Genomic DNA, 20,745 nt, shown 5'->3' with positions numbered 1-20,745 from the left:
GTGTGAGACCTGCCTGAATGACTGAAGGCGGAAGTATGGGAGTAACAGGACTGTTGTCTTGAACGGGAAGAAAACTGCGTGAGAGGGCATCTGCCTTGGTATTCTTGGAACCAGGTCTGAAGGTGATAATGAATTTGAAACGAGTAAAAAATAAAGCCCAACGAGCCTGTCGGGCATTCAGTCGCTTAGCTGATTCAATGTATTGAAGATTTTTGTGATCCGTCAAAACTGAAATGGTATGGGTCGCTCCTTCAAGCCAATGTCTCCACTCCTCAAAAGCCCATTTAATAGCCAGCAACTCCCGATTACCAACATCGTAGTTGGATTCAGCAGACGAGAATTTCCTGGACATAAAGGCACAAGGATGTAACTCAAGGGAATCTGGATCCTTCTGAGAAAGGATAGCCCCTACACCAACCTCCGAGGCATCTACCTCAACGATGAAAGGCAATTCTGGGTTGGGATGTCTAAGGACAGGGGCTGAGACAAAGGCTTGTTTCAAGGCCTGAAAAGATGCTTTAGCTTCACATGACCAATTGGTAGGATCCGCTCCCTTCTTAGTGAGCGCCACAATGGGAGCAACTAGGTCAGAGAAAGAGTGAATAAACCTTCTATAGTAGTTTGCAAACCCTAAAAAGCGCTGAATTGCTTTTAAGTTAGTGGGTTGCGCCCAACTCAGGATGGCTTGGAGCTTCTTAGGTTCCATTCGGAATCCCCGAGGGGAAATAATGTACCCTAAAAAGGATACCTCCGTGACGTGAAATTCACACTTCTCCGGTTTGGCATACAAGTGATTTTCACGTAATTTCTTAAGCACCTGACGCACCTGGGTAAGATGTTGTTCTACAGAGTCAGAATATATCAAAATGTCGTCTAAATAGACCACGACGAATCTTCCCAGAAACTCACGGAGCACATCATTAATGAGATCCTGAAAGACTGCCGGAGCGTTAGATAGGCCGAATGGCATGACCAGATACTCATAGTGGCCTGATTGAGTACTGAATGCCGTTTTCCACTCATCCCCTGACCTGATTCTAATGAGATTATATGCTCCTCTCAGGTCAATCTTAGAAAAAATAACAGCCGAACGTAGCTGATCAAAGAGGACAGAGATCAGCGGCAGGGGGTAAGTATTTTTTACTGAGATCTTATTCAAGGCTCGAAAGTCAATGCAGGGTCTGAGGGAACCATCCTTCTTCTCTACGAAGAAGAAACCTGCACTTAAAGGGGATTTAGATGGCCTGATAAACCCTTTCTCAAGACTTTCTTTCACATACTCATTCATGGCCACCGTTTCAGGACCAGACAACGCATATAACCTTCCCTTAGGCAACGTGGCACCAGGAATTAACTCAATGGTACAATCATAAGGCCTATGGGGAGGCAAAATATCAGCATTGCCCTTGGAAAACACATCCAAAAAATCCTGGTATTCTCCAGGAATATGTGCGGAGCTGGCAGCAGCTACTCGAATGGGAAGTGTAATACATTCTTTATCACAGATGGTACCCCATTGTAGGATCTCCCCAGACTGCCAATCAATGATGGGATTATGAAAGGCCAGCCAAGGGTGACCCAGAACCACAGGAACTGCTGGACAATGGGTAAGAAAAAACTCAATCTTTTCAGAATGTAGAGCTCCCACCGAGAGCAAAACTGGAGGTGTACATAGAGAAATAACCCCATTGGATAAGGGACTCCCATCTAAACCATGCATGGTGATACACCTACCTAAGGTTAGCTGAGGAATACCTAAGGCCTTGGCCCATGTTAAGTCCATAAAGTTTCCTGCAGCTCCACTGTCCACAAAAGCAGAGACCGAGGAACAGAGGCTGTCATAAGAAACTTTAGCAGGAACCAACAGTGAATTATTTGAGGAGATGAGCTGTAGACCAAAGTGAACCCCCTCACTATTCACTTGGTCAGGAAGTTTCCCGACTTGTTTGGGCAACTACGGGCAAAATGTCCCTTACCTCCGCAGTACAAACACAGACCAGAATTTTGCCTCCTGGTTCTTTCTTCCGGAGACAATTTGGAGAGACCAATCTGCATAGGCTCCCCCATGTCTACAGGAACGGAAGGAACACAGGGAAAAGAAACTACAGATGCCCCTTTTTCAGTCCTCCGCTCTCTGAGCCGACGATCTATTTTAATAGAGAGCTCCATGAGTTTATCAAGGGTCTCAGGAGCGGGATACTGAAGGAGGCTGTCTTTTATAGATTCAGATAAGCCGAGGCGAAACTGACTGCGCAGGGCAGGGTCATTCCAGCCACAGTCGTTCGACCAACGGCGAAACTCCGTACAATAATTCTCTGCAGGATTCCTACCCTGTCTTAGAGCACGCAACTGACTTTCTGCGGACGCCTCTCTATCAGGGTCGTCATACAATAGCCCTAATGATTTTAAAAAGGCGTCTACAGACGATAAGGCCGGATCGTCTGTCTTTAAACCAAAAGCCCAGGTCTGAGGATCCCCCTGAAGCAGAGAAATTATAATTCCAACCCGCTGAGCCTCCGTACCTGAGGAGACTGGTCTTAAACGAAAATACAGTTTACAAGACTCTTTAAAATTAAAAAACTGTTTTCTATCCCCAGAAAAACGGTCAGGCAGATGCATTTTTGGTTCAGGGATGACCCTCGGGGAAGTCCGTAACAGATCTTCCTGTGAGCTCACCCGGAGGGACAGATCCTGAACCATCTGGGTAAGTTCCTGAATCTGACTAACCAGAAACTGGCCAGGATTTGGCCCAACACCGGTGGGATTCATGAGGCCGACAAAATTCTCCCAACTGGATAAGTGAAAAAATTAACTCCTGTTGAAATTTTTTTTTTTTTGTCTGGCCGGTGATAATGTTACGATTCCTGTACTCCAGACTGGAGAAGATCTTATGGCAGGGATCTGAGTACAGGAACCATATACAGGTTGTGGGAGCTGGAGAGCCTAGTAACCCCTGGCGCCCTAACTCCGTTGTCTCGTCCGTGTTATCAGAAATCCCCTGCGAGACTATGGTTGCTTGAGCCCATGGCAGCCGCGTTCGAAGGGCGGATTATGTCTGCCCAACCCCGATGCCCCCGCAGGTCTTAATGGGAGACAAGGGGAAGTCCGAGACAGGGTGATAACAAGGGGCCCTCTGACTAAGCAACCAAGCCAGGGGTTACAAGCTAACTTAACTAAATCAAAAGGTATGTGCGGACTAGCCGCCAGGGAAAAGGACAACCAAAGATCCACTGATCCGACACTCCTATCCGGCACCGCTGGACACCAGAGTGGATCTTGTGGAAGCGGAATCCTCCGCAAAGCTCCAGAACACAATATAAACAAAATAATAAATAATAGCGGACAAGCCGCAACACACGGCTGCGCCGCGACTCACGAACACCACCAGATGTTAAAGGTGCTCGGTCAGACTCCAGGAATAGATGGTAACTTCCGAGTACAGGATCACTGAGAACAGGAACAAACGGATAGACCGGGACTGGGAACTTTCTCTGCAGCAGACACAGGCAAACAGGAAGCTATCACCGGCGTCTGTGAGAAGTCCTGGGAGTGCTTATATTTGAGAGCCCTCCAATCCTGATCCAGACAGGGTAATTACATGATGATGCCGTGCAGCTGCATGCTGCATGGCCAGAACACACAGGCACTGATTAATTAAGACCCAGCAACAGGGAATGCAGTCTGACTGTGGCGTTCCTGTTGCTAGGATCTGAGCGGCTCCGTGCGCCCGGCGTCTCTGGTTGCTAGGCGCCGGGCCGCACGGCCGCGCGGACCCCGGCGCCTAACAACATGTCTGCTGATGAGGGTAACGGTTCTGGGGCGGAACACGCTGCCAGTTGTGCTGAAGCCACAGATACCTTTGAGGAAAACATAGCAGCCGAGGGCTCTGGTTCTGGGGGTTCCCTGCCCCCAGTGGAACCGTGGCAACGGGGGTACACAAAGTACCCCTTTATGCCAGCCTTTATGAGGTAAATGCTGCCCAGGCCCCCCCCCCAGCGCCCTGCACCCTGCGGTGGTGGTAAGTGTGGAGCATGGCGCGCACAGTGCTTCCGTCGCTGCGCGGTACCTCAGAATGCCGTCACTGGAGAAGATATCTTCTTTTCTTCTACTCACCTGTCTTCTGACTTCTGGCTCTGGAAGGGGGTGACGGCAGGCTGTGGGAGTGAGCATCCGAGCGTACCCGGCGATCAGCACCCTCAGGTAGGTGACCTGGTGGCCAGAAACAGGGCCCTGGAACTCACAGAAGTGGGACCTGAATCTCTCCCCTCAGTCCCATGATGCAGGGAGCCTGTAGCCAGCAGCTTCCCTGAAAATAAAAAACCTAACATAAGTCTTTTCAGAGAAACTCAGTAGAGCTCCCCTAGAGTGTGACCAGTCTGCCTGGGCACAGAATCTAACTGAAGTCTGGAGGAGGGATATAGAGGGAGGAGCCAGTTCACACCCCTTAAAAGTCTTCAAGTGCCCATGTCTCCAGTGGATCCCGTCTATACCCCATGGTTCTTTGAGTGACCCCAGCATCATCTACGGACTAAGAGAAAAGGATTTACCGGTAGGTATTAAAATCCTATTATATTATTCATTGTATAAGAGTTTCATATTAGAGTGTGTTTTTTTTCATACTGAACGCGGAGTGTACCTCTACAGGCTTCCCTAAAGGTCTGTCCCCTATAGATCCTGTGTGTAAGGGGGTCTGTGTGTGTGCGGGTGTACACTTGTGTAACATGTCAGCTTCCCTATAGGTCTGTCCCCTATAGATCCCGTGTGTAAGGGGGTCTGTGTGTGTGTGTGCGGGTGTACACTTGTGTAACATGTCAGCTTCCCTATAGGTCTGTCCCCTATAGATCCCGTGTGTAAGGGGGTCTGTGTGTGTGTGTGCGGGTGTACACTTGTGTAACATGTCAGCTTCCCTATAGGTCTGTCCCCTATAGATCCCGTGTGTAAGGGGGTCTGTGTGTGTGCGGGTGTACACTTGTGTAACATGTCAGCTTCCCTATAGGTCTGTCCCCTATAGATCCCGTGTGTAAGGGGGTCTGTGTGTGTGCGGGTGTACACTTGTGTAACATGTCAGCTTCCCTATAGGTCTGTCCCCTATAGATCCCGTGTGTAAGGGGGTCTGTGTGTGTGCGGGTGTACACTTGTGTAACATGTCAGCTTCCCTATAGGTCTGTCCCCTATAGATCCCGTGTGTAAGGGGGTCTGTGTGTGTGCGGGTGTACACTTGTGTAACATGTCAGCTTCCCTATAGGTCTGTCCCCTATAGATCCCGTGTGTAAGGGGGTCTGTGTGTGTGCGGGTGTACACTTGTGTAACATGTCAGCTTCCCTATAGGTCTGTCCCCTATAGATCCCGTGTGTAAGGGGGTCTGTGTGTGTGTGTGCGGGTGTACACTTGTGTAACATGTCAGCTTCCCTATAGGTCTGTCCCCTATAGATCCCGTGTGTAAGGGGGTCTGTGTGTGTGTGTGCGGGTGTACACTTGTGTAACATGTCAGCTTCCCTATAGGTCTGTCCCCTATAGATCCCGTGTGTAAGGGGGTCTGTGTGTGTGCGGGTGTACACTTGTGTAACATGTCAGCTTCCCTATAGGTCTGTCCCCTATAGATCCCGTGTGTAAGGGGGTCTGTGTGTGTGCGGGTGTACACTTGTGTAACATGTCAGCTTCCCTATAGGTCTGTCCCCTATAGATCCCGTGTGTAAGGGGGTCTGTGTGTGTGCGGGTGTACACTTGTGTAACATGTGAACCCCCCCCCACTCTAGTCTCAGTGCATGTCCCCGTGTTCTATTGCTTCTCTTCATTTGGAGAATGGACTTTGTTAAAACCCTTGATATATTTGAAAGTTTCTATCATGTCCCCCCTTTCCCTTCTCTGCTCCAAACTATACATATTGAGATTTCCTAGTCTTTCTGGGTATGCTTTGTGATGTAGGCCATGCACCATTTTAGTTGCCCTCCTTTGTACAGTTTCTAATGTATTAATATCCTTTTGAAGATATGGCCTCCAGAATTGAACACTGTATTCTAGATGAGGCCGTACCAATGACCTATACAGTGGTATTATTACTTCTTTCTTTCTGCTGCTGATTCCTCTCCCAATGCAGCCAAGCATCTGACTAGCCTTCCTCATTGCTTTGTTACATTGCTTACCTGCCTATAAGTCATCTGAAATAGTGACTCCTAGATCTCTTTCCTCCTCAGTAGTTTCCAGTATAGTGCCATTACTACTATATTTAGCCTTTGGATTTTTGAGACCCAAGTGCATGATTTTGCATTTGTCTCCTAAGGTACTCCCACATGAGCGTCCATGTCACATCTAGTAATCCCACATGAGCGTTCAGTGTTGATTAAGCTCCAATCTACGCATCCTAGCTTTTTTTGTTTTTTAATAAACATAAAAGCAATGATTTCAGGAAAAATTGTCAGTTTATAGAATTATATATTGTGTCCTGTAACACCCTGGGTCTTGTCTATTCATTTTATATATTAATGTAATTTATTTCCAGCAGATGGACACACAAGCAGGAACATCTCAGAAGGACATCTAATGTTATCCCTGGATTCTGAAATAACCGATAACGACAGTAGACAGGATTTTCCAGGAGCCAACCCCATTATCCCAATTATATATCCAGCTCTATCAGCTGATCCCACTGATCCTGGGGAATGTTCTCCTGATCACTCTGATATTGGTGCATCTGTTACAGCTCTGACAGTAGATACAGTGTTTCCCTGTTCTATAGATGCCAAATGTTTTACACAGAACACAAAGCGTATTACCAATCAGCCAGCTAAGGCAGGTGAGAGTCCATTTCCATGTTCTGAGTGTAGGAAATGTTTTGCACAGAAATCGGCTCTTGTTACACATCAGAGAAGTCACACAGGTGAGAAGCCATATTCCTGTTCTGAGTGTAGGAAATGTTTTGCAACAAAATCATTTCTTGCTACACATCAGAGAAATCACACAGGTGAGAAGCCGTATTCCTGTTCTGAGTGTGGAAAATGTTTTGCACATAGATCACATTTTGTTATTCATCAGCATGCTCACACAGGTGAGATGCCATTTTCCTGTTCTGAGTGTGGGAAATGTTTTCCACGGAAATCACATCTTGTTCCACATCAGAGAAGTCACACAAGTGAGAAGCCATATTCCTGTTCTGAGTGTGGGAAATGTTTTGCACAGAAATCAACTCTTGTTATACATCAGAGAAGTCACACAGGTGAGAAGCCATATTCCTGTTCTGAGTGTGGGAAATGTTTTGCACTGAAATCAAATCTTGTTCCACATCAGAGAAGTCACACAGGTGAGAAGCCATATTCCTGTTCTGAGTGTGGGAAATGTTTTGCACAGAAATCAACTCTTGTTATACATCAGAGAAGTCATACAGATGAGAAGCCGTATTCCTGTTTTGAGTGTAGGAAATGTTTCACACAGAAATCAGCTCTTGTTATACATCAGAGAAGTCACACAGGTGAGAAGCCATTTTCCTGTTCTGAGTGTGGGAAATGTTTTGTATGGAAATCACATCTTGTCACACATCAGAGAAGTCACACAGGTGAGAAGCCATATTCCTGTTTTGAGTGTAGTAAATGTTTCACACAGAAATCAGCTCTTGTTATACATCAGAGAAGTCATACAGGTGAGAAGCCGTATTCCTGTTCTGAGTGTGGGAAATGTTTTGTATGGAAAACACATCTTGTTTTACATCAGAGAAGTCACACAGCTGAGAAGCCATATTTCTGTTTTGAGTGTGGGAAATGTTTTGCACAGAAATCAGCTCTTGTTATACATCAGAGAAGTCATACAGATGAGAAGCCGTATTCCTGTTTTGAGTGTAGGAAATGTTTCACACAGAAATCAGCTCTTGTTATACATCAGAGAAGTCACACAGGTGAGAAGCCATTTTCCTGTTCTGAGTGTGGGAAATGTTTTGTACGGAAATCAAATCTTGTGTTACATCAGAGAAGTCACACAGGTGAGAAGCCATTTTCCTGTTCTGTGTGTGGGAAATGTTTTGCACAGAAATCACATCTTGTTTTACATCAGAGAAGTCACACAGGTGAGAAGCCATTTTCCTGTTCTGAGTGTGGGAAATGTTTTGTACGGAAATCAGATCTTGTCACACATCAGAGAAGTCACACAGGTGAGAAGCCATTTTCATGCCGTGAGAGAAATAAATCCGCTCTTGTTGAACATATTAGACATTACCCAAGTACGGAACCATTTAAATCTTCTGGAGTATAATTATCACTGTCATCCAATGTTCCTCAAGGGTGAATCCTATCTCCTATGCTTTATAAAATATACATGCTACCACTGGGTGATATAATCAGACGTCATGGCCTGGTCTACCACTGCTATGCTGATTACCTGCTTTTTGCTCCATGTACTGAGAACCAAATACCAATCCTAAATGGTTGTCTAGCTTAGCGCCAGGGGTGGATGATGCCAGTTGGCTGTGACTCAGTCTTTGTGAAACATAATAGAAGCTCCCCAACAAAGGACAAGACTACAGCTTTACCAACCATCTGGATTTATGCTTTGGTGTTCAGAATTGAAAATACTGAACATGTGCTGAATCTTTGTGTTGTCCTGGTATGTGGCTGACACAGACATCAGGTATCTGCCACATACAAATCCTCATTCTTCCATCTGTGGACCATAGCCAGAATCAAGCTCTTGATTCCCTCAGAAGTTCATAGACTACTGCAATGCCATCTACCTGGGTCTACCAGCAAAAGAATTACAGAGCTTGCAGCTAGTACAGAATGCAGCAGCCAAGCTGTTACCTAACCAGCCCGTTCCTGCCGCATAACACCCATTCTCTACTCCCTTCACCGGCTGCCTGTAAGATGACAAATCTATTTCATAATTGGCTAACTGACCTTCGCAGCCCAACATTACATGGTCCAAGGTACTAGAAGCAGCTTCTGCCTCCTTACTGCCCCGCTTGATTATTTCTACAGATGGACTGTTACCAGCAGTACCAAGAATCTCCTGTCATTCATTTATAGGTTGAATGTTTAGCTTTGCAGCCCTGACCATGGAACTCACTGCCTTGCACAGTCCAAGAGGCCTCCACTCTAGAGACCTTCACAAGCAGACTGATGACTGTTACTCACGCTTTTCATTAATGTACCTCTATTTACTTCCTAAATAATACATCCCAAATGCTTATGTCTTTTTTCTGTTGTTTATTTTGTATCTTGTGCATTGTGTAAATGTGAATGTCTAATACCAGTTTGCACAATCTGTATTGTTGCACAACAATATGGCGGCCATTGGAACGTGTTTTCACTTCTAGTTTGCCTAACTTGTTGCAGACACTCATCTTGATCAGGAGTGCTGAGTGTTTTCAGATACAAGATCCTGTCCATATATACCCTGTACATTATCATGTGCATTAGAGTCACCCGGGTTCCATCTGCGGTGGTTTGTTGTATGTTACATCTATATGGTGCGGATACTCCCCTGTATTTCATAATAAAAGCTTTTGTTTGCATCTAATTATTACATTAAGCTTTTATTTTTTTAATCTGTTTTATATTCCCGTCTGAGTAATTACGCCATAATGTCTAATCTCGGAGTGGACACCAGAAGAAACCTTCTGGTGTTCCATCATTCTGTTTCGTGTAAGCATACAGGTAAGTGATGGCACGGTGGTCACTGACCGTCACATTCAGGTGGTATAATGGAAGTGGACTGTCTGGACTTATTCTAGTCTACTGCAGAAATAAAAAAAATCAGCCTTTATCCTGCTTAAAAAAATTAAAAAGCCCATAAATCAAGCTTGGTCGGACAAGACAGAGGCCACATTAATTGTGGCACATCATATAGGCTGAGGACCCATGCTTCTGGGATATATGGCATAACTCCCTCTTCACCCACAAAAACCTTCCCTTCACCATTCACAATGTCCACCATTGCCCCTTCAGAAGGGACACAACTTTCCTTTGCTTTTTCCACCTCCTCCTTCACAGAGCCCAGGACCACCTTCATGACCATTTCATGTTTATCTGGGAGGTTCATGGCCTGAGATGACCACAGAACCACTAGGTAGTGGGCAAGAAGAATCCACAGCCTCCTGATGAACTGGAGAGTCCAAGGATCCACCCGACATGAGGCAGAGAATGGTCAACCACAGGGTCTGGCTCACCAATTTCCTTCCTAAAAGCTGCTCTTTACCCAGTTTGGAACCTGTGGGCTCCCACTCCAATTTCCCTTGAGAGTCCTTACCCTCACTAATCCCTTCTACACCTACCAGTTCCTTCCCCTTCCAACCACTCCTCCTTTTTAAGCTTTTCACCACCTGCTGTGTGAGTCCCATCCAACTACTCCATTCCTTGACTCATTGGTGTAGCAACCCCCTTCTCCCCCCCCACACCCCACTGCTACACTGCAGTTAAGCTGTGAGGCTTGCTGCTAGCAGTACTCACTACTCAGCACACACACTCACATCATGATTACACAGCTGTGCCAGAGATACTGTCTCACTGACAACCAGGACGAGACACTCCCAGAAAGGCATGTATGTATGAGTACGGAGAGAGTGGGCGCAGTGGGTCTGCATGACTGACAGCTGAGCCTGTCACGTCAGTAAGGTGACAAAATGCAAGATATAATTACCTAGCTAAATCAGGTGCTAATGCAATGCTACATGTATTAAATGAGCACCAAATATATTGATTATTAGATAGCAGCTCTTATGCGGCAACTGGATGCCTTAGACGATATAGATTGTATCTCACAAAGTAGACGTGATTCCGCACCAGTTTTCTGAAGGTACAGAAAAAATAGTGATAACAATAATGATAGAGTACCAGAATAACATATGATATGTACGAATGATTCGTATTTTGATTGATAAGTCTGGTGGTGCTCCCAGAGTCAGAAACAACCTGGAAGAAAAGGATTTACAGAAGACTCTTGTGTGGGTGCACTCTTGTTTATATTTGTTAGTATGAAGATATTAAAACATAACTTTTATTAACTCATAACTCTAAGAAAAAAATCCACACTTATATAGTCCACCACAATTATTAAAATTAAGGAAATGTAGACATTTTTTAGAAAATTGGAAATGTTCTGGTTAGTCTATATTAGTAGACTTCAGGAGGGATGTAGACACTCTGGCTCTACATCCTAATCCTATCCCACCAGCACAAGCTCAGCTTGTATTAATAAGACCTCCAAGGGTCATTGAACCGAATTATAGTAAAAAATGTAGATCCTGATTAGTATTGACCAACTTTGGATCTATAATGAATAAAGGGAAACGGTACACAGATCAGAAGAATAAGCAAAAGAAATGATTCAGGGAGAATGTGGTGATCCTGCTGTTGGCTAAGAGTCGAGGAGGTCAAGAATTACAACACCGGGTATCAGTGGCGTGCGGTGAGGTCAGTGGCTGGTGAGGCACTGCAGCCATAATGTACGCTGAGGCCCACCGATGACCCCTACCACCGCTGAGCTGATGTCTTCTATTGCCCCACAAGCCAATACCCACTGCTGCTGCTGCTAATGGCTGCTGCCTATGCCAATCTACTACAAAATTGCCGCCATCAACCGTCCTGGCCCCCCTGCCACTAATTTGCATCTCAGTCCGATGCAGCCACTGCCAAACTTGTGATGAGCAGGCGGCTAATATATTGTAAATTTGGTAATATAAATAATAAATATTAAGGGGGGAGGGTGATGCCAGGGAGAGGGTGGCAGCAGTGGGTGACAGAGAGGGTGACGCTGACAGCATTGGGAGACAGGGAGAGGGTGATGCCAGGGAGAGGGTGACAGAAGTGGGTGCCAGAGAGAAGGTGACACTGACAGCATTGGGAGACAGAGAGGGTGACACCAGGGAAAGGATGACAGCATTGGGTGACAGAGAGAAGGTGACACCAGGGAGAGGGTGACAGAAGTGGGTGCCAGAGAGAAGGTGACACTGACAGCATTGGGAGACAGGGAGAGGGTGATCAAGAGAAAAGTACTGGCGCCGGCTGAGATCGAGTGTGAGATAAATAACTCAATTAATAAAATTAAATTTAAAACATGTTGTTATATTTAATAAACATTATCACATATGAAGATATAAAAACAAAAGCAATTGCTATAAACAAATGATGAAAAGCACTTGGTAGGATCCCACTAAATTAGCTCATTTAAAGATGATGTCCACAAATCCTGGCTAGGACACTATTCCACATTTGCCCACAAGTTCAATTAGATGTAAGATAATTTACCAGACTTGATTCCAGTTAAGTCCCCTAGGTCTCTTTAGCAATGGAGAACCAAATGGCAGTGAGGAGATGAATCCAAGTCAGATGAAGAACTTGTGTCGGAATTTCATCCTAGTGGAAGTTTGAAAGGTCCAAAAATATGCCAGGAGGTGGATGGCAGTGCTGATATTTGTGGTCCTACAGGCTGAAGCTCAACGCGTTTCGCTGGTCTTAATGGGTGCCAGCTTCCTCAGGAGCATAAGTCAGGAATCCAAACAGTGGGTTTTATATACCCTTATTCATTAGGGTTGATTGGAAAACATCTGTTGGTCCTACCAATTTTTTGTTTATATGCATTTCACAAAACAATTAAAAAGATACATCAGAAGGCAATCATTTTAGAAACACACCTAAAGCATATTGTATTTATTAAAAACGAGTACTGAAAAGATTTAAAAAACATAAAAGAATATATCAATGTATTGTATCATGTGATCGTGATCAATCACATGAGAGAGATCCGCCAATTGGGACCCAGATGGAAGATTTGTATGATCCCGCCCGAGATCACGTGACCGGACTCGATCACGTGATCGCGGAAGTGGATCGTGCGGTTCACTGATACGGAAGAGTTTTTTTGTCCCGCCCAAGATCACGTGACAAAACCCGATCACGTGACCGTGGAGATGAATTATGCGGTTCACAGATACGGAAGAGTTTGTTATTCTGCTGGAGCGCATACATGTGGCAAATATCAAACGAGATAGTATCTCTAAATGTAATATGCATTTGAATCAGAAAATGATTTATCATGACAGGTAAAGCACAATCCTAACGATATTAATAAACAACACAATTCATAAACCAAAAGAAATCTCCAAACCAAAGAAATAAATATGTATATATTAATCGGAACATTGGTATGAAATCTACATTTTTCATTTGTTCACAAGACTGATTGTGATTCATTCAAATAATATATATATATATAGTACATATATGTATATATATTTAAAAATCCACTAGTGATACTTATATATTATATAATGGATGTTAATATGGTGGATATTTCTAGTGGGATAAAGCGAGATGGTCCTAATTACACTTATTAAAGAAGAGATAGGGGGGGAGAGAGATCAGTTTGTACTACACATGGGTAGGAAAAGTAAAAACACATATATATACATAAAAAAGGATAATTATAATCAACTTCTTCTAGTATTCATATATATTCTCTCATTGGGAAATAATTATTTAAAAGACATATATACATGGTATAATAACCCTAATTTAATTTATATGTCATAAAATTAAACATATAGTATAAGCAAAGAAGAGAACGAAAAAATATGTTATATATAAGATGACAATCTCTAGGCACCAATGTTTTGTATATATATATGTATCTATATTTCCTCCAGTGATAATACTGGGAGCCCAATTATGAGTTATCGTATTGTGTTTAACTCTATGTTCTCATTGAGTCCATCAGGGTATAAGGAACCAAATTTCAGAATCCAAAAGACTTCCCTGGAACAAAGTTTGGTGAACCTGTCCCCTCCCCTTGGTGTGGGGGTGACGTGTTCAACACAAATGACCGACAGGCTACTCGGGTTTCCCATGTGTGCTTGTGTGAAATGTCGGGATATACTATGTTTCTCATATTTCTTAATGATGTTCCTGCGATGCTCCATGAACCTAACATGCATGGGTCTCGTAGTTCTTCCCACATAATTAAGGCCACAGCCGCATGTTAAAAGATATATAACGTAATTTGAATTACAATTCATAAAGGTTTTTAATTGATATTGTTCGTTATTACCGGGTAGGGTGAGTGAGCATGTCTTTTTGGGCATATGGGTACATGTGGTACATCGAGTTTTCCCACAGTTATAACACCCTGTGGGTTTAGTCGGTAACCACATGCATCCCATAGGATTCTCCTTTGTTGATTTCATAGGATCCAAAAAGGTAGGTGCTAGAATGGTCTTTAGGGACTGATTCTTCTTAAAGACTACTCGAGGTTTGGCGGGAAGAATCTGATTAAGAGTACGATCTTGTTTTAGGACTCTGTAATTTTTAGCAATAATGGATCGAATATCATGAGCTGCATTATTGTATTTACAGACAAAGGCTAATTGTCGTTCATTGGTAATATCATGTTCTTGTTGGTTTTCAGAGGCTTTATCCTTAATTTTAGGATTAAGGAGTTTGATCCTATCCATATTATATACCTCACTGTAGGCTTGTTGAAGAAGACTTTCAGGGTATTTTCTTTGTCTCAGAGAATTCATTAATTCGTTAGCCTGTTTAGAAAAAGTATCAATGTTCGAGCAATTACGTCTGAGTCGCATCATTTGCCCCTTGGGGATGTTATGTTTCCAAGGGGCAAAATGGGCGCTCTCATAATGCAAATACGATAGAGTATTTACAGGCTTAATGAAATTTGATGTGATAATTTTGTTATCAACAATCTCGAGGGTCACATCCAGGAAATCAATACGTTCTCTACTGTGTTCAGAAGTGAAGGATAAATTATATGTGTTGTGGTTGAGATGTGAAACGAAGGAAAAAATGCTAGATAGATCCCCATCCCAAATAATAAAGAGATCATCTATGTAACGGCCATAGAAGACCAGGTTCCCCTCCCAGCTGCTGCCCCAAATGAGGGAGTCCTCAAGGTCACCCATGTACAGGTTAGCATAGCTGGGGGCGAACCTGGTCCCCATGGCCGTTCCCATCACCTGTAAATAATACGTGGATAAAAATAAAAAATAATTGTGAGAAAGAATGAAGGATATGGCCTGAAGAATGAAAGATTGGTGGTCAGGACTGAGGTCTCCATCCAAAGACAGTTTTCTGCAAATAACATCAAGTCCTTCTGAGTGGGGAATGTGTGTATATAAAGATTGCACATCTAGTGTTAAAAAGTAATAATTAGCTTTCCATTGTATATTGGATATTTTATTGAGAAAATCGGTGGTGTCTTTAATGTAAGACCTCAGTACTGAAACACGTGACTGAAGGAAGGAATCTACATAAAAGGAAAGGTTGGAAGTGATGGAGCCTATTCCCGAAATGATGGGTCTCCCTGGAGGTGAAGTGAGGGACTTGTGAATTTTAGGTAAAAAATAAAAAGTGGGGGAAACAGGAAATTGAGGTAGTAGGAAACCATATTCTTCCCTGGATATGACCCCCGAAAAAAGAGCCAGATCCAACATATTTTTAATCTCCCTCAAAAAAGTCTCAGTGGGATTTTTTTCCAAAATGTGATAGAAATTCCTATCATTTAATTGTCGATTGGCTTCACCGATATAGTCCGCCCTATTCATGACCACAAGACCCCCACCCTTGTCTGCTTCTTTTATGACAAGGGTGTTGTCTTGGGTCAGTTTCTTAAGGGCTCTTTTCTCCTCCCTGGTTAAATTAGATGAGAAATTATTTTTACTCTGTTTCTGTCCTACCAGTTCTTTAAAGTCTTCTAATGTTATTTTATAGAAAGACTCTATTGAACTGCTTTTAGCGTATATGGGAAAAAACTCAGATTTTCTCTTAAAGAGCATGGATTCTTTTCCATGATCGTAAATTTTTAGTTGTTGTGGAGAATCGCCCTCTACATGGTTTTGTTCCCATAGTTCCTCTAGGGAAGCCAAAAGAATGTCATCATTAGTGTCTAAAACCACTGGGATGGAGGTGTCAGTATTTTTGGCCAATTTTTTATTTGCAAAATATTTCTTTCTGCACATAGTGCGGACATATCGGTTTAATTCCACAAAAAGATCAAACATGTTGGGTCCATTTGTAGGAGCAAATTTTAGGCCCCTTTCCAATAAGGAAAGTTCAGAACTGCTAAGTTCTTTTGAAGACAAGTTAAACACACATTGTCTTTTGTTGGATATATTATAAGTTATATCTAGATTCTTCTTGGATTTTTCCTTTCTTTTTCTACATCTACCCGCTCTTCTTCCTCTTGGTTTGAATCTCGTCTCCTTTTTGGAGTCCCCCAGGTGTTGTTTTTTGTTGAATCCCAAAATTTTGTCTTTGGGCGTGCTCCTAAAAAATGTTCCCCAGAACCATTTCTCTCTCTACCCTTTGGACTATCCCGATATTCACTGTTATAATGGGGTCTTTTGGAATATTGATTTCTAGCCCACCTAGTTTCTCCTCGTGTTTGTTGATCTGGAAATCTTTCATTTCTGCGTGTATTGGAATGATCCCGTCTATAGTTTTTCCCCCAATTTTTCTTCCCTGAATTATTCGAAAATTCCCGTTTTTCCCCTATTGCTCCAGAAGGTTGTCTCCTCCTATCCCTAAAAGTTCTAACTTGATCATTCTCATAATCTAATAAATCTCTTCTAAATTTTTTCTGTTTGGTTTCCATGATGTTGCGCTCATATTTAATAACCCTGTCATTAATGGTTTTATCTTTCTCTTCTAATCTTTTATCGCTTCTATCCATGGTTCTTTTTATTTCTTCTATCTCTTTTTCTATTATTTGTACCTTTGATGTTCTGTACCTGATTATTAAACCCATTAGTGCAAAGGAACAGTTGTCCAAAAGATGGTCCCATTCTTTTTGATATTCCACATCATTTTGGAATATGGAGGGTTTAAATAACCTAAGGCCCCTAGGGATCATTTTTTTATCTAGGTATTGTTGGAGATTAATACTATCCAACCAATTCCTTGATTCTGCCTTAAGCATATCCTCTAATTTAAATAATTTTTTATAAAAATCAGTGTCATCAGATACAGTCATATCTACTTGTGGTTCATCTAAGTGAGACCAAAATGATTGCCTTCTGTTGTTACGTTCACTCAAATTCGAAAAACAGCTCATGACTGCTGCACTTCGTGACCAAAATGGTAAAAGAAAGAAAATATACAAATGAAGTGCGCTGTCAGCGGCAGCCTGTACAGGGAAGGTCAATTCCCTAAAATATACAGGTAAACAAGAGAAAAGTACTGGCGCCGGCTGAGATCGAGTGTGAGATAAATAACTCAATTAATAAAATTAAATTTAAAACATGTTGTTATATTTAATAAACATTATCACATATGAAGATATAAAAACAAAAGCAATTGCTATAAACAAATGATGAAAAGCACTTGGTAGGATCCCACTAAATTAGCTCATTTAAAGATGATGTCCACAAATCCTGGCTAGGACACTATTCCACATTTGCCCACAAGTTCAATTAGATGTAAGATAATTTACCAGACTTGATTCCAGTTAAGTCCCCTAGGTCTCTTTAGCAATGGAGAACCAAATGGCAGTGAGGAGATGAATCCAAGTCAGATGAAGAACTTGTGTCGGAATTTCATCCTAGTGGAAGTTTGAAAGGTCCAAAAATATGCCAGGAGGTGGATGGCAGTGCTGATATTTGTGGTCCTACAGGCTGAAGCTCAACGCGTTTCGCTGGTCTTAATGGGTGCCAGCTTCCTCAGGAGCATAAGTCAGGAATCCAAACAGTGGGTTTTATATACCCTTATTCATTAGGGTTGATTGGAAAACATCTGTTGGTCCTACCAATTTTTTGTTTATATGCATTTCACAAAACAATTAAAAAGATACATCAGAAGGCAATCATTTTAGAAACACACCTAAAGCATATTGTATTTATTAAAAACGAGTACTGAAAAGATTTAAAAAACATAAAAGAATATATCAATGTATTGTATCATGTGATCGTGATCAATCACATGAGAGAGATCCGCCAATTGGGACCCAGATGGAAGATTTGTATGATCCCGCCCGAGATCACGTGACCGGACTCGATCACGTGATCGCGGGAGAGGGTGATGCCAGGGAGAGGGTGACAGCAGTGGGTGCCAGAGAGAAGGTGACACTGACAGCATTGGGAGACAGGGAGAGGGTGACAGAAGTGGGTGCCAGAGAGAAGGTGACACTGACAGCATTGGGAGACAGGGAGAGGGTGACACCAGGGAGAGGGTGACAGAAGTGGGTGCCAGAGAGAAGGTGACACTGACAGCATTGGGAGACAGGGAGAGGGTGACAGAAGTGGGTGCCAGAGAGAAGGTGACACTGACAGCATTGGGAGACAGGGAGAGGGTGACACCAGGGAGAGGGTGACAGAAGTGGGTGCCAGAGAGAAGGTGACACTGACAGCATTGGGAGACAGGGAGAGGGTGACACCAGGGAGAGGGTGACAGAAGTGGGTGCCAGAGAGAAGGTGACACTGACAGCATTGGGAGACAGGGAGAGGGTGACACCAGGGAGAGGGTGACAGAAGTGGGTGCCAGGGAGAGGGTGATGCTGTGGATAGGATGACAGCAGTGGGTTACACGGAGAGGGTGACACTAGGTATAGCACAATATAAAATACAACATAAACAGTACATCCCGGGGTCCGTGGAACAGCACGGGTGAGCTCACACAATGTCACACTGAAAATATACTTTTTGGGGGGCACGCTTGAAAATGTCCACAGGGATGTAAATGCACACATTTTTTTCTGGTCCTGCTCTTATCAGCGATCGTGAAAGGCACACGGAAAATCTTTTTAGTATCAGGGTGACCCGTTCCCCCTAACGCAGACAGCAGAAGGGACCCTCTATCACTATATACTGTACTACACTCTCGGTAATTTACCTCACATATTAGCTCAATATTTTTTCCTATTTTTCAGCACTCTCTCATTGGCGAATTTGTTGTAGTCTCCCTGCACTGTCCTTTGGCATCAGGGTTACGATCAGCATCTAACACCAACAGCAGAAGTGTTCTGTCTGTCTTATTTTTTTTATTTACAGTACATTATACAGTGCAGGTACACAATTATGTATTCCTGTTTTAACTGGAAATACCTATGCAAATAACTATGTTACTGCACAATCTGCTGAATCAAATTGTATCAATCGTTTTCTTCAACAAAAAATTCTAACAATGTGGCAATCATAAAATAACAGTGTTGCTACCACTTACATAAGCAACAAACGTTTTAGCAATTAGAACACATCAGCGTTTCTGTTATCTTTATCACAAGCTTACAGTATATTGGCCCTCATTCCGAGTTGTTCGCTCACTAGCTGCTTTTAGCAGCATTGCACACGCTAAGCTGCCGCCCTCTGGGAGTGAATCTTAGTATAGCAAAATTGCGAACGAAAGATTCGCAAAATTGCGAGTAGAAATTTCTTAGCAGTTTCTGAGTAGCTCGGGACTTACTCTGCCAGTGCGATTAGTTCAGTCAGTTTCATTCCTGGTTTGACGTCACAAACACACCCAGCATTCGCCCAGACACTCCCCCGTTTCTCCAGCCACTCCCGCGTTTTTCCCAGAAACGGCAGCATTTTTTCACACACACCCTTAAAACGGCCAGTTTCCGCCCAGAAACACTCACTTCCTGTCAATCACATTACGATCACCAGAACAAAGAAAAGACCTCGTAATGCCGTGAGTAAAATACCTAACTGCATAGCAAATTTACTTGGCGCAGTCGCACTGCGTACATTGCGCATGCGCAGTAAGCGGAAAATCGCAATATAGCGAAAATCGGCAACGAGTGATCAACTCGGAATGACCACCATTGTTGCTCCAGGGACGCTCATGCTTGATCAATTGAGGTAAATACTGTTCTCTCTAATACAAGCCTATACTGTTATTCTAAAGGACCTCGATACTTTATTAATTGAGGTGACAATTGTGTCTTTTCCATATTGGGTTACTCTAACTTTACATTATTTTATATTTATGTGATCTTTTTCAAATATCACAATAATTGGCGGTTAGGGAGCAATATGATTAAGGATCATTAATGCCAATTAACTTGTTTTTTGTATTTATGCTTTTGACCGAGTGTTATGCGGATAATGAATGAGGTCCACAGTTGGAATTGCTCCTATATTACATGTGCAGTTTCAGTCATTTGTAAACATTTCAGATCTTTTTGGTGTAAAACATTAATTGGTATTGTCATTTATGACTAGAGTAGTGATTATCGGATTATGTGATCAACAAACTGTGTATACATTAAAGGTCACATTTACGTATGATTTAATTCAATGTTTGGTATGTCTAAGTATTTTGGGGAACTGTACTCTTTTGAAGATGGTGCATTTACAACCCTGCGGACATTTTCAATCGTGCCCCCCAAAAAAGAGCATTCTTTTTCTAAGTGTATTTTCTCTGTTTATTTGGCTCTGGGGAGCACCACCAACCCGTATTATACATCTGCTCTGTTGGGCTTATAAATTAGGTAGTTGGCTTTATATCAGTACTTCATGATATAACCATCCATTTGCATCTGTTTGAGATATTTTCAGAGGCTCAGGGTGGGGATCCTGTTGCAGACATTCAATTTATGCTTTTCTGTCCACAAAGTCACACTGACAAGCACTCACACTGTACTGAGGCACACACACTCACACTGAGGCACACACACTCATACTGAGACACGCACACTGACACTCACACTGAGGCACACACACTCATACTGAGACACGCACACTGACACTCACACTGAGGCGCACACACTCATACTGAGACACACACTCATACTGAGACACGCACACTGACACTCACACTG

General features: G+C 43.0%; 1 protein-coding gene across 5 annotated transcripts in view; it reads left to right on the top strand.

The window, feature by feature from the left end:
- LOC134984848 (zinc finger protein 260-like) overlaps positions 1-9,501 on the top strand; it is a 155,832-nt gene extending 146,331 nt beyond the window's left edge. For 4 of the 5 annotated variants that reach the window (XM_063950327.1, XM_063950328.1, XM_063950326.1 and 1 more), the window contains one exon: positions 6,500-9,501. In XM_063950327.1, the coding sequence (XP_063806397.1) occupies positions 6,500-8,238 (1,739 nt within the window). In that variant the 3' untranslated portion in view covers positions 8,239-9,501. The remainder of the gene's footprint in view (positions 1-6,499) is intronic. The other variant, XM_063950325.1, reaches the window with a different exon arrangement.
- The last annotated feature ends 11,244 nt before the right edge of the window (positions 9,502-20,745 follow it).

The sequence above is a fragment of the Pseudophryne corroboree genome (assembly GCF_028390025.1).
Source record: "Pseudophryne corroboree isolate aPseCor3 chromosome 3 unlocalized genomic scaffold, aPseCor3.hap2 SUPER_3_unloc_87, whole genome shotgun sequence".
NCBI lineage: Eukaryota > Metazoa > Chordata > Amphibia > Anura > Myobatrachidae > Pseudophryne > Pseudophryne corroboree.
The sequence above is the reverse complement of the archived record's forward strand: the minus strand, read 5'-3'. Positions and strand labels throughout refer to the sequence as shown.